The sequence below is a fragment of the Triticum urartu genome, chromosome 1 (assembly GCF_003073215.2).
Source record: "Triticum urartu cultivar G1812 chromosome 1, Tu2.1, whole genome shotgun sequence".
Taxonomy (NCBI): Eukaryota; Viridiplantae; Streptophyta; class Magnoliopsida; order Poales; family Poaceae; genus Triticum; species Triticum urartu.
Genome location: NC_053022.1, coordinates 50,510,088 through 50,522,885, shown reverse-complemented (window position 1 = coordinate 50,522,885; position 12,798 = coordinate 50,510,088). Strand labels below are relative to the sequence as shown.

The following is a 12,798-nucleotide window of genomic DNA, read 5'->3' as shown; positions in this document are numbered from 1 at the left end:
CCGTAGGTAAATGTAGAGGTAGCGTGCCGACGGCGATCACATCGACCTTGGAACCATTCCCGACGCGCATCGTCACCTCGTCCTTTACCAGTCTCTGTTTATTCTGCAGCTCCTGCTGTGAGTTACAAATATGAGCAACGGCACCGGTATCAAATACCCAGGAGTTACTACGAGTACTGGTAAGGTACACATCAATCGCATGTATATCACATATACCTTTTGTTTTGCCGGCCTTCTTGTCCGCTAAGTATTTGGGGCAGTTCCGCTTCCACTGACCCTTCCCTTTGCAATAAAAGCACTCCGTCTCAGGCTTGGGTCCATACTTTGACTTCTTCTTCCCAGCAGCTTGCTTGCCGGGCGCGGCAACTTCCTTGCCGTCCTTCTCAAAGTTCTTTTTACCCTTGCCCTTCTTGAACTTAGTGGTTTTATTGACCATCAACACTTGATGTTCCTTCTTGACTTCTACCTCTGCTGATTTCAGCATTGCAAATACTTCAGGAATGGTCTTTTCCATCCCCTGCATATTGAAGTTCATCACAAAGCTCTTGTAGCTTGGTGGAAGCGACTGGAGGATTCTGTCAATGACCGCATCATCCGGGAGATTAACTCCCAGCTGAGTCAAGCGGTTATGTAACCCAGACATAGTGAGTATGTGCTCACTGACAGAACTATTTTCCTCCATCTTACAGCTGAAGAATTTCTCGGAGACTTCATATCTCTCGACCCGGGCATGAGCTTGGAAAACCATTTTCAGCTCTTCGAACATCTCATATGCTCCATGTCTCTCAAAACGCTTTTGGAGCCTCGGCTCTAGGCTGTAAAGCTTGCCGCACTGAACGAGGGAGTAGTCATCAGTACGTGTCTGCCAAGCGTTCATAGCGTCTTGGTTCTGTGGGACGGGTGGATCACCTAGCGGTGCTTGTAGGACATAATCTTTCTTGGCAGCTATGAGGATGATCCTCAGGTTCCGGACCCAGTCCGTATAGTTGCTGCCATCGTCTTTCAGCTTGGTTTTCTCTAGGAACGCGTTGAAATTGAATACAACGTTGGCCATTTGTTCTACAAGACATATTGTAAAGATTTTAGACTAAGTTCATGATAATTAAGTTCATCTAATCAAATTATTAATGAACTCCCACTTAGATAGGCATCCCTCTTCTAGTCATCTAAGTATAACATGATCCGAGTTGGCTAGGCCGTGTCCGATCATCACGTGACACGGACTAGTCAACATCGGTGAACATCTTCATGTTGATCGTATCTTCTATACGACTCATGCTCGACCTTTCGGTCTTCTGTGTTCTGAGGCCATGTCTATGCACATGCTAGGCTCGTCAAGTCAACCTAAGTGTATTGCGTGTGTAAATCTGTCTTACACCCGTTGTATGTGAACGTAAGGATCTATCACACCCGATCATCACGTGGTGCTTCGAAACGACGAATTGTAGCAATGGTGCACAGTTAGGGGAAACACTTTCTTGAAATTATTATGAGGGATCATCTTATTTACTACCGTCGTTCTAAGCAAACAAGATGCAAAACATGATAAACATCACATGCAATCAAATAATAATAGTGACATGATATGGCCAATATCACATAGCTCCTTTGATCTCCATCTTGGGGCTCCATGATCATCCCTGTCACCGTCATACTCATCGACATGTAAGTTGTGATTCCTATTACAATAGCATGAACATCTCATACATCACATATAGATCATTCATCATTCATCACAACTTTGGCCATATCACATCACATAGCATACCCTGCAAAAACAAGTTAGACGTTCTCTAATTGTTGTTTGCATGTTTTACGTGGCTGCTATGGGTTTCTAGCAAGAACGTTTCTTACCTACGCAAAGACCACAACGTGATATGCCAATTGCTATTTACCCTTCATAAGGACCCTTTTCATCGAATCCGATCCGACTAAAGTAGGAGAGACAGACACCCGCTAGCCACCTTATGCAACTAGTGCATGTCAGTCGGTGGAACCTGTCTCACGTAAGAGTACGTGTAAGGTCGGTCCGGGCCGCTTCATCCCACGATGCCGCCGAATCAAGATAAGACTAGTAACGGCAAGCATATTGAACAAAATCAATGCCCACAACTACTTTGTGTTCTACTCGTGCAAGAGAACTACGCATAGACCTAGCTCATAATGCCACTGTCGGGGAACGTTGCAGAAAACAAAAATTTCCTACGGTTTCACCAAGATCTATCTATGAGTTCATCTAGCAACGAGTGATTAGATGCATCTACGTACCTTGTAGATCGCAAGCGGAAGCGTTCAAAGAACGGGGATGATGTAGTCGAACACGACATGATTCAAATCACCGATGATCAAGCACCGAACGGACGGTGCCTCCGCGTTCAACACACGTACGAAACGAATGATGTCTCCTCCTTTCTTGATCCAGCAAGGGGGGAAGATAGGTTGATGAAGATCCAGCAGCACGACGGCGTGGTGGTGGATGCAGGGCGTCACAGTAGCAGGGCTTCGCCTATACTACGAGAGAGAGACGTAACGGGGAGAGAGGAAGCACCAAAGGCTGAGGTATGAAATCCCTCCTCTCCCAACTATATATAGGAGGGCCAAGGGGGGGTGGTGCGCAGCCTAGGAGATCCAATCTCCTAGGTGCGGCGGCCAGGGGAGGTTTCCCTCCCCCCTAAGGCACTTAGGGGTGCCTTCCACATAGTGGACTCCTCCCCATGGGAAACCCTAGGCGCATGGGCCTAGTAGGGCTAGTTCCCTTGGCCCATGTAAGGCCAAGGCGCACCCCATACAGCCCATGTGGCCCCCCGGGACAGGTGGCCCCACCCGGTGGACCCCCGGGACCCCTCCGGTGGTCCCGGTACAATACCGATAACCCCGAAACTTGTCCCGATGGCCGAAACAGCACTTCCTCTATATAATTATTTACCTCCGGACCATTCCGGAACTCCTCGTGACGTACGGGATCTCATCCGGGACTCCGAACAATATTCGGGTTACTGCATTTACATATCTTCACAACCCTAGCGTCACCGAAACCTTAAGTGTGTAGACCTACGGGTTCGGGAGACAAGCAGACATGACCGAGACGACTCTCCAGGTCATAACCAACAGCGGGATCTGGATACCCATGTGGCTCCCACATGTTCCACGATGATCTCATCGGATGAACCACGATGTCGAGGATTAATCAACCCCGTATACAATTCCCTTTGTCAATCAGGTATGTTACTTGCCCGAGACTCGATCGTCGGTATCCCAATACCTTGTTCAGTCTCGTTACCGGCAAGTCACTTTACTCGTACCGTAATGCATGATCCCGTGATCAACCACTTGGTCACCTTGAGCTCATAATGATGATGCATTACCGAGTGGGCCCAGTGATACCTCTCCATTATATGGAGTGACAAATCCCAGTCTCGATCCGTGTCAACCCACAGACACTTTCGGAGATACCTGTAATGCACCTTTATAGTCACCCAGTTACGTTGTGATGTTTGATACACCCAAAGCACTCCTACGGTATCCGGGAGTTACACGATCTCATGGTCAAAGGAAAAGATACTTGACATTGGAAAAGCTCTAGCAAACGAACTACACGATCTTTGTGCTATGCTTAGGATTGGGTCTTGTCCAGCACATCATTCTCCTAATGATGTGATCCCGTTGTTATATGACATCCAATGTCCATAGCCAGGAAATCATGACTATCTGTTGATCAACGAGCTAGTCAACTAGAGGCTTACAGGGACATATTATGGTCTAGTTCAAACTTATATTTGAAAAAATATTCATAATTCATTTGAAAAATGTTCAACGTGTATCAAAGAATGTTCCACATGCATAGAAAAAAATGTATAACATGTATTAAAAAAGTAAACATGTGTTTGAAAAAAGAAAGACAAACCAGAAATATCTCCGATGGCCTTAGGGCCATGGCTCCGTCACGGATCCCGTCCTTTGCCGGCAAGAGGGCTCTATTTTCAGATGTTCCTTCTATTTGTTATGGTTTGTGTCCTGCTCAGGAAGACAAAACGGCAACGGCTCCTTGAAGATGGAATAAGGTTCACCCCGCCCAGCCCATGTCTCGATGGTGTGTCTAGCATCGGCGGTGAGCGTGTGGAGGTGTGTCTTCGGTAAATCTATCCTTGATGGTTTTGCTCGGATCTGGTCATAGTTCGTCTACGTTCGCATGTCTTTCGGTTAAATCCTTCTGATATATGCTACTCTTCATCGACGGAGGTTTCTGTTTTGCGGCGTTGGTCCGACGGGGCCTTTGCACGACGACTTCCTGACTGTTTACTATAATAAGTTTCGCCCGGATCCAACGAGGGAGGGGCGATGATGGCGTCGGGTTTTCGGCTCGTTTCAGTGCTTGTAGTTGTCTCTAGGAGGTCTATGGATCTGGATGTATTTTTTTTCTATTTATGCTATTCGTTGTACTGTTATGATTGAACATAAATAGATTGGAATTTTTCCTGAAAAAAACTTAATAAAAACTGTAAATAAAAACACAGAAAAAGTAAAATGGAAAAGAAAAACTCCGCCTGGAACCTTCTAAAATTGGCCCAAACCAGAGATGGTTCCACGTTATTGGGCCAGCCCATCCTACAGCTCGCTTGAGGCGAAACATAGCTCTCGCGCTCCCTGCTGCCTCCTCTTCTTCCCAGCAAAGCAAAGCTTAGGGCCCGTTCGGAACCACTCCAGCTTCCAGCTTCATCAACTCCCTCAAGATTGTCTCAAAAAAAAAATCAACTCCCTCAAGAAGCTGAGCCGAACGTGCTATCTCCACGGAGTTGAAATCTAGAAGCTAGAGGCGGCGTAGTGCAAAAACTGAGGAGAAGGAGAAGCTAGCCTTTCCCAGATCCCAGAAAACAGGGGAGGTGGAGTTGAGTGAAATTACAAAGCAATGCCACCGCCAAGTGAGTCGATCGAACCGGTACGAGGGAAACTGTGACGAGCGAACATAACATTCACCAGCGAACCTGCCCCATGGGCTGAAAATAACTTCCACACTCACCAATCCGACTGGGCCTATAGCCCATGCCTCTTTCACAGCCACTTGGGCTCTCAGCCCGCTCCAAACCTCAGGCCAAATTGGCCTAATATATGGGCTACAACGCTGGAAGCTGGTACGACCAAGAAGCTGGCTTGCCGAACGAATTGCTGCTCCCGTCGGAAGCTGGCTGCGGCTGGCTTCACGGGAAGCTGGCTATTCTGGGAAGCTCGACAAGATCCGAACGGGGCCTTACTCGCCGGAGCCATGGCCGCGCACCGTCGCTGGCCCGCTCCCCATCCCCTCCACGACTACCATGGATAAAATAGCTGTAACACGAGGTGCTCGCCCTAGCTGACTTCCGTCGCCGGACTCCACAAGGTCAGTCGGTTCCTCTTGGGGGGCATGAGATGGAGCACGCCCACCACCTGCTCGCGCAAATGCCCGCAAGCAGAACAGCTCAACAGTAGTTTCCAGTCGATCAAAGTAGTTTCTATAATGACCCGCCGGCGGCAAGTTTCCTGTTGCTCCTAAATTTGAATGCCTTGTCAGGTCAAGTTCAGATGTCCACCTTCCTCCCATCCAATCCCAGTGTCATCCGCACTTCAGCCGGAGCAAGGAGACAGTAATGCACCAAAGAAGATAGACATTGACGATGAGGAAGAGACAGGATTTAGACTTTTTTGGGCAATCGGCTTGGACACCGCTTGCATACAAAGTATCGGAGAACCAAGCACACCGTTTGCGTTCAAAGTACATACTGCGTGGATCTTGATCAGTAGTATCTGATCACACCGTTGGAGGATGGTTGAAGTTTCCTTGCTAAGAAATTCTAATTGATAAATGCTTCCATTCGTCGATTGGGTTATCCTCATGGTGACACACAAGAGCTGCTTCGAGGCAAGCGTAGAACTATCTGCATACTGTTTTGTGAGCCTGATCAGCAATCAACGTTTTGATAGGGAAAGGCAGCTAAGCAGCTTAAAGTGCTCTATGAGCACTCACATGCATGGACTCGTATCGAGAAAGTGAAAAACACAGTGTCATAGCAGCATTTTCAGTTCTCATCAATGTTTCCTGAAAGGTATCGTCCTGTATACCTCTGTTTTTCTCCTCAGTTTCTTTTTCCCCTTTTCTGGCTTAACTTGTGCATTATCCAGTAAAATACAACTATCAGGAGCATACTCTATCTCTTTTATACTGTATTCATCTAGAGCGATGCAGTAGTAAGTGCATGTGCATATGCAAAGATTAATCTTCTGAAACTAATGCTGCCTTTTTTTTAATGTTTGCAGGTTTGGCATGTCCATAATAAGAACATCAATACTCCAAACATGGCTATGTGGGGTCGTTCTTATTATCCTGATCGATACAAGGAAATACTCGACAGTCCATGATTTCCACATTGGTGACAGCAAACTGCTCCCTTGTGCCGGCACCCGCCGGTGCGAAGTACCAAGTCTTTCGGTATGCATAGTTCCACTCAATGTTGTTTGGGTCGACGATGTTTTAATTAACAGCGTCCTTCTTCCTGCTTGTGCATAATTACTTTATAAACTAGCTACCTGCGTGCTAATCATGTTGTATAGACAACCCGCTACAAGGCAGTGCTGACAGTCAAGTATTTCCACATTGGTGACGTTCCATACCCAACTGCTCCCATTTGCTGACACCGGTGCCAAGTACCTACTCTTGCAGTGTGAATATGTTTTTTGGTTGGTTCAAATGAAGCATTGACCAATAATTGCTCCATTAATGTTTTTTTTACCAAGTCACAATACAAAAGATGCCTTTGATATTTGTCAATATATAGTTCACTTCCCCTTACCTGTGTATAATTTATAAACTAGTTGTTCTTGTTCATGTGCTAATCATGATGCACTGACAACCTTAAAAAAAGAAGAAGAGTTGGCCTAAATACTACGAACATGGAACATGATTGTTGAGTCATTCTTCTTATCCTGATTCATACCCAATACAAGCGGCTTTGCTAGCTACATCAACAGGCTATTACGGGGCTTGGCGCCCAGCCCCACCAGGTTAGAATAGGAGAGGGGGGGGGGGGGGGGGGGGGGGAGGGGGGTAATTAGGAAGAGAAGGTTATTTATAGCCCAATTAAAAAAGGACAAGTCAGCTGATCCGTGAAGGTGTTGATCTAGCCCGTGTGTCTAGCATTTTGGCAATACAAGACACCACTACCAGTCAGGTGTTTCCTCTCTCTATACTAGCGGACATATACTGAATATATCGTCTCTGTTCAATAGTAGAGCTGCCTGCCATTGCCATGGAGGGGTGGCTAAGCCTGTCTTTCCTAGCCCTACTTACGCTCCTGGTGATTTGGCTTGTCAAGCTCTCGGTTGGCAAGAGCAAGCCGGCCAGGAAGCAGCTGCCTCCTGGGCCATGGACTCTCCCGATCATCGGCAGTCTCCACCACGTCGCCGGCGCCCTCCCACACCGCACGCTGATGCAGCTGTCTCGCCGGCATGGGCAGCTGATGCACCTCATGCTGGGCGAGGTCCCCGCGGTCGTCGTGTCCAGCCCTGAAGCGGCGGCGCTGGTGATGAAGACCAACGACCTCGTGTTCGCGGGCCGGCCGCGCGGCGTGACGCTGGACATCTTCAGCAGCGGCGGCAGGGGCATCGCCTTTGCCCCCTACGGCGACCATCTGCGCCAGATGCGCAAGGTCTGCGTCATGGAGCTCCTCAGCTCCACGCAGGTGAAACGCATGGAGGGTATCAGGGCCGAGGAGGTTGGCAGCCTCCTCCGCGACATCACGGCCGCTGCCTCGACCGGCCACACCATCAACGTCAGCGAGAAGGTGATGGCGCTCAGCAATGACGTGGTGACCAGGGCAGTTTTTGGCGGGAAGTTCTCACAGCAGGGCGAGTACCTCTGCGAGTTGGACAAGGCGTTTAAGCTGCTGGGCGGCTTCTGTCTCGTCGATCTCTTCCCATCGTCGAGGTTGGTAAGGTGGCTGAGCAATGGCGAGCGCCAGATGAAGAAGAGCTGTGGCCGTATGCAGCGCATCATTTCAGAGATCATCGATGAGCGCAAATCCGCACGAGCTGCTGGCGTTGGCGTCTCCGGCACTGACGACGAGGATCTGCTGGACGTGCTGCTCAGGCTGCAGAAGGATGACTCTTTGGAATTCCCTCTAACCACAGAGACTGTTTGCGCCGTCTTGTTTGTGAGTATTTCTCTTAATTTCAGGTATTGTTTTTTTTGTGGTGGGTACTCAAATGATTAGGTGGTGGTGGGTGGGTGGGGGCAGGGGTCAATATATTAGTGAAAGGCAGTCCGTTCCAAATAGGGTGAGGACATAGGCACATTTACACGCGAGGTTAGGTACAAATGCATTAATCTTATCTTTCGGTTTCTTCAACCGATGAGACATGAGACCACAGAGTTAATTCAGAGATGATGTTGTTGATCGTGGTACCTCTGCGATTGTCAACATGGCGAAAAACCTTCGCGTTCCGAGCATCCCAATTATTCCAAAGGATGATTAGGAATACGGACAACTAAGTAGAGTCTTCTAGTTCTTGTTAGAGTAGGGTAGTTCCAAAGATAGTCGATGGCATCCCCTTGAGAAATGCCGATGAGTTGCCACTCTAATAACAAGGGGACGGAATCTTCTGAATGGTAACCGCAAGATGGGCAGGTGGTCTCGTTGGCAATGTGCTTGTGAACCATATTTGCTTTAGATTTTAGGCTATTCTGGCATAGGAGCCAATCAAAGATCTTGGGCTTCTTTTGGACGCTGGAACACCAAATGTAATCGCATTAGTGTCTTTATGTTCATCGCAGTGAATGATTTTGTAGGCATGCTTAGTGGAGAAGGGTAGCCCTCCATTGATGTCACATTCCTTGTCCTCCTAGATCTAGAAGTCTTGAACAAAGACAATAAGTCATGCATGCACCTCAAAGACACAACCTGGGTTAGGTGGTTTCACAGGTTAGACAACAGGATTGTCATATGGGTTCTGCTAGGATGTTGATGTAGTTTTACTGCAGAGACTAGATCTATTATCTTCATGTATTAACTAGCACGGTGGCCCTCGCAAATGCGATGACAACATCTTATTGCCTCGAAAGTGTTGAGTATTTATTTTATCTCACCCAGAGTTTTCTACTCTTATTTACCCCTTTATTGCATAGTATATTTTAGACGTTGATACATTTCTGTTGGTGTATCTTTAACCTTTATTTTGAATGATTATATGATAATTTAACAAAAATAGAAATATATTCTGCTGTTAGTATAGAAAGAATAGAACAGATGTAGTGCCTATTTAGAAAAGAAAGCGCACCACATGGTTAGTATGCCCCAACTGTCCATATTCCTGAGTGATGAGTGTACTAACCATCGTCTGTAGTGTCTACATTTAATTGGTGACATGTTACTATATTAGTCTTCACAGACAAACACTTAAATTATTCATACGATTAGAGGTAGCTTTTTGAAGTATTCATATATTACTTTATATAGGGAGATGTTTGATTGTGCTTTGTACGACAGGATATGTTTGCAGGTGCCACGGAGACCACATCAACTACTTTGGCGTGGGCTATGTCAGAGCTTGGGCGGAGTCCTGAAATCATGGCTAAGGCACAACAAGAAGTATGGGAGGTTCTTGGTGAAGGCCGATCTGTCATTACTAATAACGACCTCGGTAAACTCCACTACATGCAGATGGTCATCAAGGAAACCCTTAGGATGCATCCACCAATTTCTCTAATCCCACGATCAGCTAGAGAGGATTGCACAGTTATGGGGTATGACATCCCTAAAGGCACCAATATATACATTAATGCCGTTGCAATTTCTCAAGATCCGAAAAACTGGGACAACCCTAGAGAGTTTAGGCCAGAGAGGTTTGAGAACATCAACTTAAATTACAATGGAACATACTTTGAATTCATTCCCTTTGGAGCTGGGCGACGGCAGTGCCCCGGGATCCAGTTTGGCTCGTCGGTCATGGAGATGGCATTAACAAACTTTCTATATCACTTCAACTGGAGACTTCCTGATGGTTCTAGCCTTGTTTCATTTGATATGTCCGAGAAGTTTGGGTTGGCTGTAAGCAGAAGGTATGACCTGCAACTCAGAGCTATTCCACATGTGTGGTCCAAGATGTCGAAGTGAAGCACAGAGCTTGTATATACACGTGACAACGCATGTTCATGTACCTGCACTTTCAGCGCATGTCTTTTTTGCAATGTATGGTTGTTCCCTTATGCAATGGAATATGAGAAGTTGGGTTAAAAACGAATAAGAAAATCTTATTGCAAACATGGTATTGCTTCTACTGTATGTACTACTAGTGCACAACAGAAGATTTTACGTCGTTATACATAGTTATACGAACTTTGTAATAACACATGACTATTAATTAAGTATGATCTGTGGATCAGAAACATATGTGCTTTATGTGATTTGCTATCAGTGGATATGAACATATATGTTGTCTCGAAAGTAGTCTCATGGAGCTCAAGTTGCCTGATCCGAAGTTCTTGGCATTTACCCGTCCAGGGCAAGGATCCTATATATGATAATCTTTGGGCAAACAACATACTTGACTGCTCATCCAATTATTGAAGCATGAAAAAGGTAGATAGAATTGATTTTCATTTATTTTGTGAGTGCACTATGAACAAGGCATTGGAGGCTCGCTTTTTATCCAACCAATGACCAGATAGCATACGTACTCCGTCCACTCCATATTAAATGTCGCTGATTTAGTACAAAGTTTACTAAGTCAGCGACACTCAACATGTAACGGAGGGAGTATTTGCAAAGGATCTACTAGAGCTACCTTTTCACTAGTAAGACTCTGTTTGTGGTTGCTATAATTTCTTATAAAACATATTTATTTATTTCATACGAATATTTTTGCTAGTTGAAAGACTCTTCAGTTAAATATGATAGCAAAATATAACTCAAACTATTCAACATTCTTTAAAATTACCAGATTCTACAGTACACCACAGGACAGTTCAGACTCTATCAAATAACATCAACCTTCGGGATATACCATCTGAAATTGAGTTGTCATGTTAAAAGTCACTAGATAGAAATTTTCCAATAGTTTTAGTTACAGTACGGTAATCTTTCTCTTGAAATAGGCTCTTGCCACGCTGGTCTCAAGCTTGGGAGCAAACAAAAACTTCATAAACCCTCATCTTATCAATGTGGTTAGTTGTATGGCGTAACTTCCCAATATCGAATTGGTTCATGATAATTCTGCAAGAAACCTCGGCACCTCGCTTGCCGTCATGTGGGTGGAGAGGGGAGGCATGGTCCACACTCTTGGCCCTGGTAGTAGTAGCAAGAGGAGGAAGAGGAGGAGGAGGATGAGAGGCCTTTCCGCTCCTCTTTGAGCCGTTGGAAATTTAGCATCCACTTGGACCTCTTTTTTTAATTCCTATGCACGTACAATGAGACTAAAATTCTTAGTGTTATAGTAAAATTCTAACTACACATTTTCATGTGATCCCTCGAAACGGGCTCTTGCCCTGCACTGCCGCACACATGGCCATGTTTATTAAAATTCCTGTGAACCAAATACAAAAGTTGGTAGAATTCCTATGTTAACCAATCCTTAATTTTTCACAAGCATTCCTATCATATTCCTGTGTTTTTCTTATTCTTATATATAGTTTTTAGAATCCTGTGAACCAAAGAAGGCCTACATGGAAATCTTTAGTAAAAAATACTATAGGGTTTGATCTTGCGAATCAAACAATCAACGTAGGAAAAATTACTAACGATTTCAATCCTTCGAAATTCTTATAAAGTACTTCGAAACAAAGTTTCTCTCAGAAGGTGCCACTCTAGGAAAGTTGTTGTAGGAGCCTTCACCGCTACCTTGGCCTTATCGCTGGTATTGGTTGCAAAGGTAGCCATGCCGGCCTTCATCACACTGAAATTCCACGACCCACTGGTCCTAGGCGACCCAAGCGACATAAACTGGGTTCTGAACCTTCTCGATGGTCTTGTCCACCTTAAGGCCGCGATTGGTTCGGCGTTTTCTAGCCCAAAACAATTGTATTAGTCGGAGACGTAAAAATAACCAGTTGAATCCTGAAATCACGCTTGGTTCACCGTGTGCGTTTTATTTTCTGGTTATTTTGGCAATGTTATAGTCAAAAACTTTTACAGACCAAGCGATGGGTGTAATTGCATTCACCGATTTTATACTCATGCAATACAGCTGGGAAAACGAAAAGAGTTTCCAAGCGGGGCCTTAGCCTCCTCTAGTGGTGCTTCCCACGACCCGTTAAGGAAGGTCACGGGCAAGCCACCCTGGATCGGCGGCAACACTTGAGCTTTCCATGGGAGGAAATTCTTCGAGGTTAGTTTTTCTCTGATCTGAACATGGGAAAGAGAGATGCCAGAGCAGAGGAGGATTGCAACGTGTTTAGCTCTAATTTAGATGTAGATCGTTGAAGCGTATGCCTGCCAGCAAGGAAGCATTCGTGTTTGTAAGGGTGTGCAGCCAACAGAAAGATTACAAAGAGATTACATCATTGGGATACGATGGTTTGAGAGTTGATCTCTATGATATTAATAGTCTACATGACAACATAAATATAAGATCAAGCTTAACCATAAGAGAATACAACTCACGCACGCGCCACAATACATGGATTATATTTCAATATTACTAAGGACAACTCATGGTTCATCATGACTTGCTCCATTACACGTTTTACACTGAAGGAAGTGAGCATGGACCAAACTTGAGAGGTATGACAATGACCGACCAGCCCTGAGAGGCAGCGATGACTGAGGCTTAGATAGT

The 12,798-nt window shown here is 45.6% G+C and overlaps 1 protein-coding gene across 2 annotated transcripts; it reads left to right on the top strand.

Moving 5' to 3' along the window:
• Positions 1-7,092: 7,092 nt before the first annotated feature.
• Positions 7,093-10,288, top strand: LOC125546321 (zealexin A1 synthase-like). 2 transcript variants are annotated; one of them, XM_048710571.1, is made up of 2 exons: positions 7,093-8,203; positions 9,513-9,865. In XM_048710571.1, exons 1-2 carry the CDS (start codon positions 7,278-7,280, stop codon positions 9,730-9,732), a joined length of 1,146 nt encoding a protein of 381 aa, XP_048566528.1. In that variant the 5' UTR covers positions 7,093-7,277; the 3' UTR covers positions 9,733-9,865. The 2 variants fall into 2 exon arrangements, with proteins under 2 accessions (XP_048566528.1, XP_048566520.1); XM_048710563.1 differs by having other exon boundaries at positions 7,100-8,180; positions 9,513-10,288.
• Positions 10,289-12,798: the final 2,510 nt, after the last annotated feature.

What these genes read in the sequence shown, in the direction of transcription:
- LOC125546321 (XM_048710563.1), top strand. Translation starts at nt 7,278, where the DNA reads ATGGAGGGGTGGCTAAGCCTGTCTTTCCTAGCCCTACTTACGCTCCTG. An exon ending in CTGTTTGCGCCGTCTTGTTT is followed by an intron (nt 8,181 to 9,512) that starts GTGAGTATTTCT and finishes TTTGTACGACAG; the next exon opens with GATATGTTTGCAGGTGCCAC.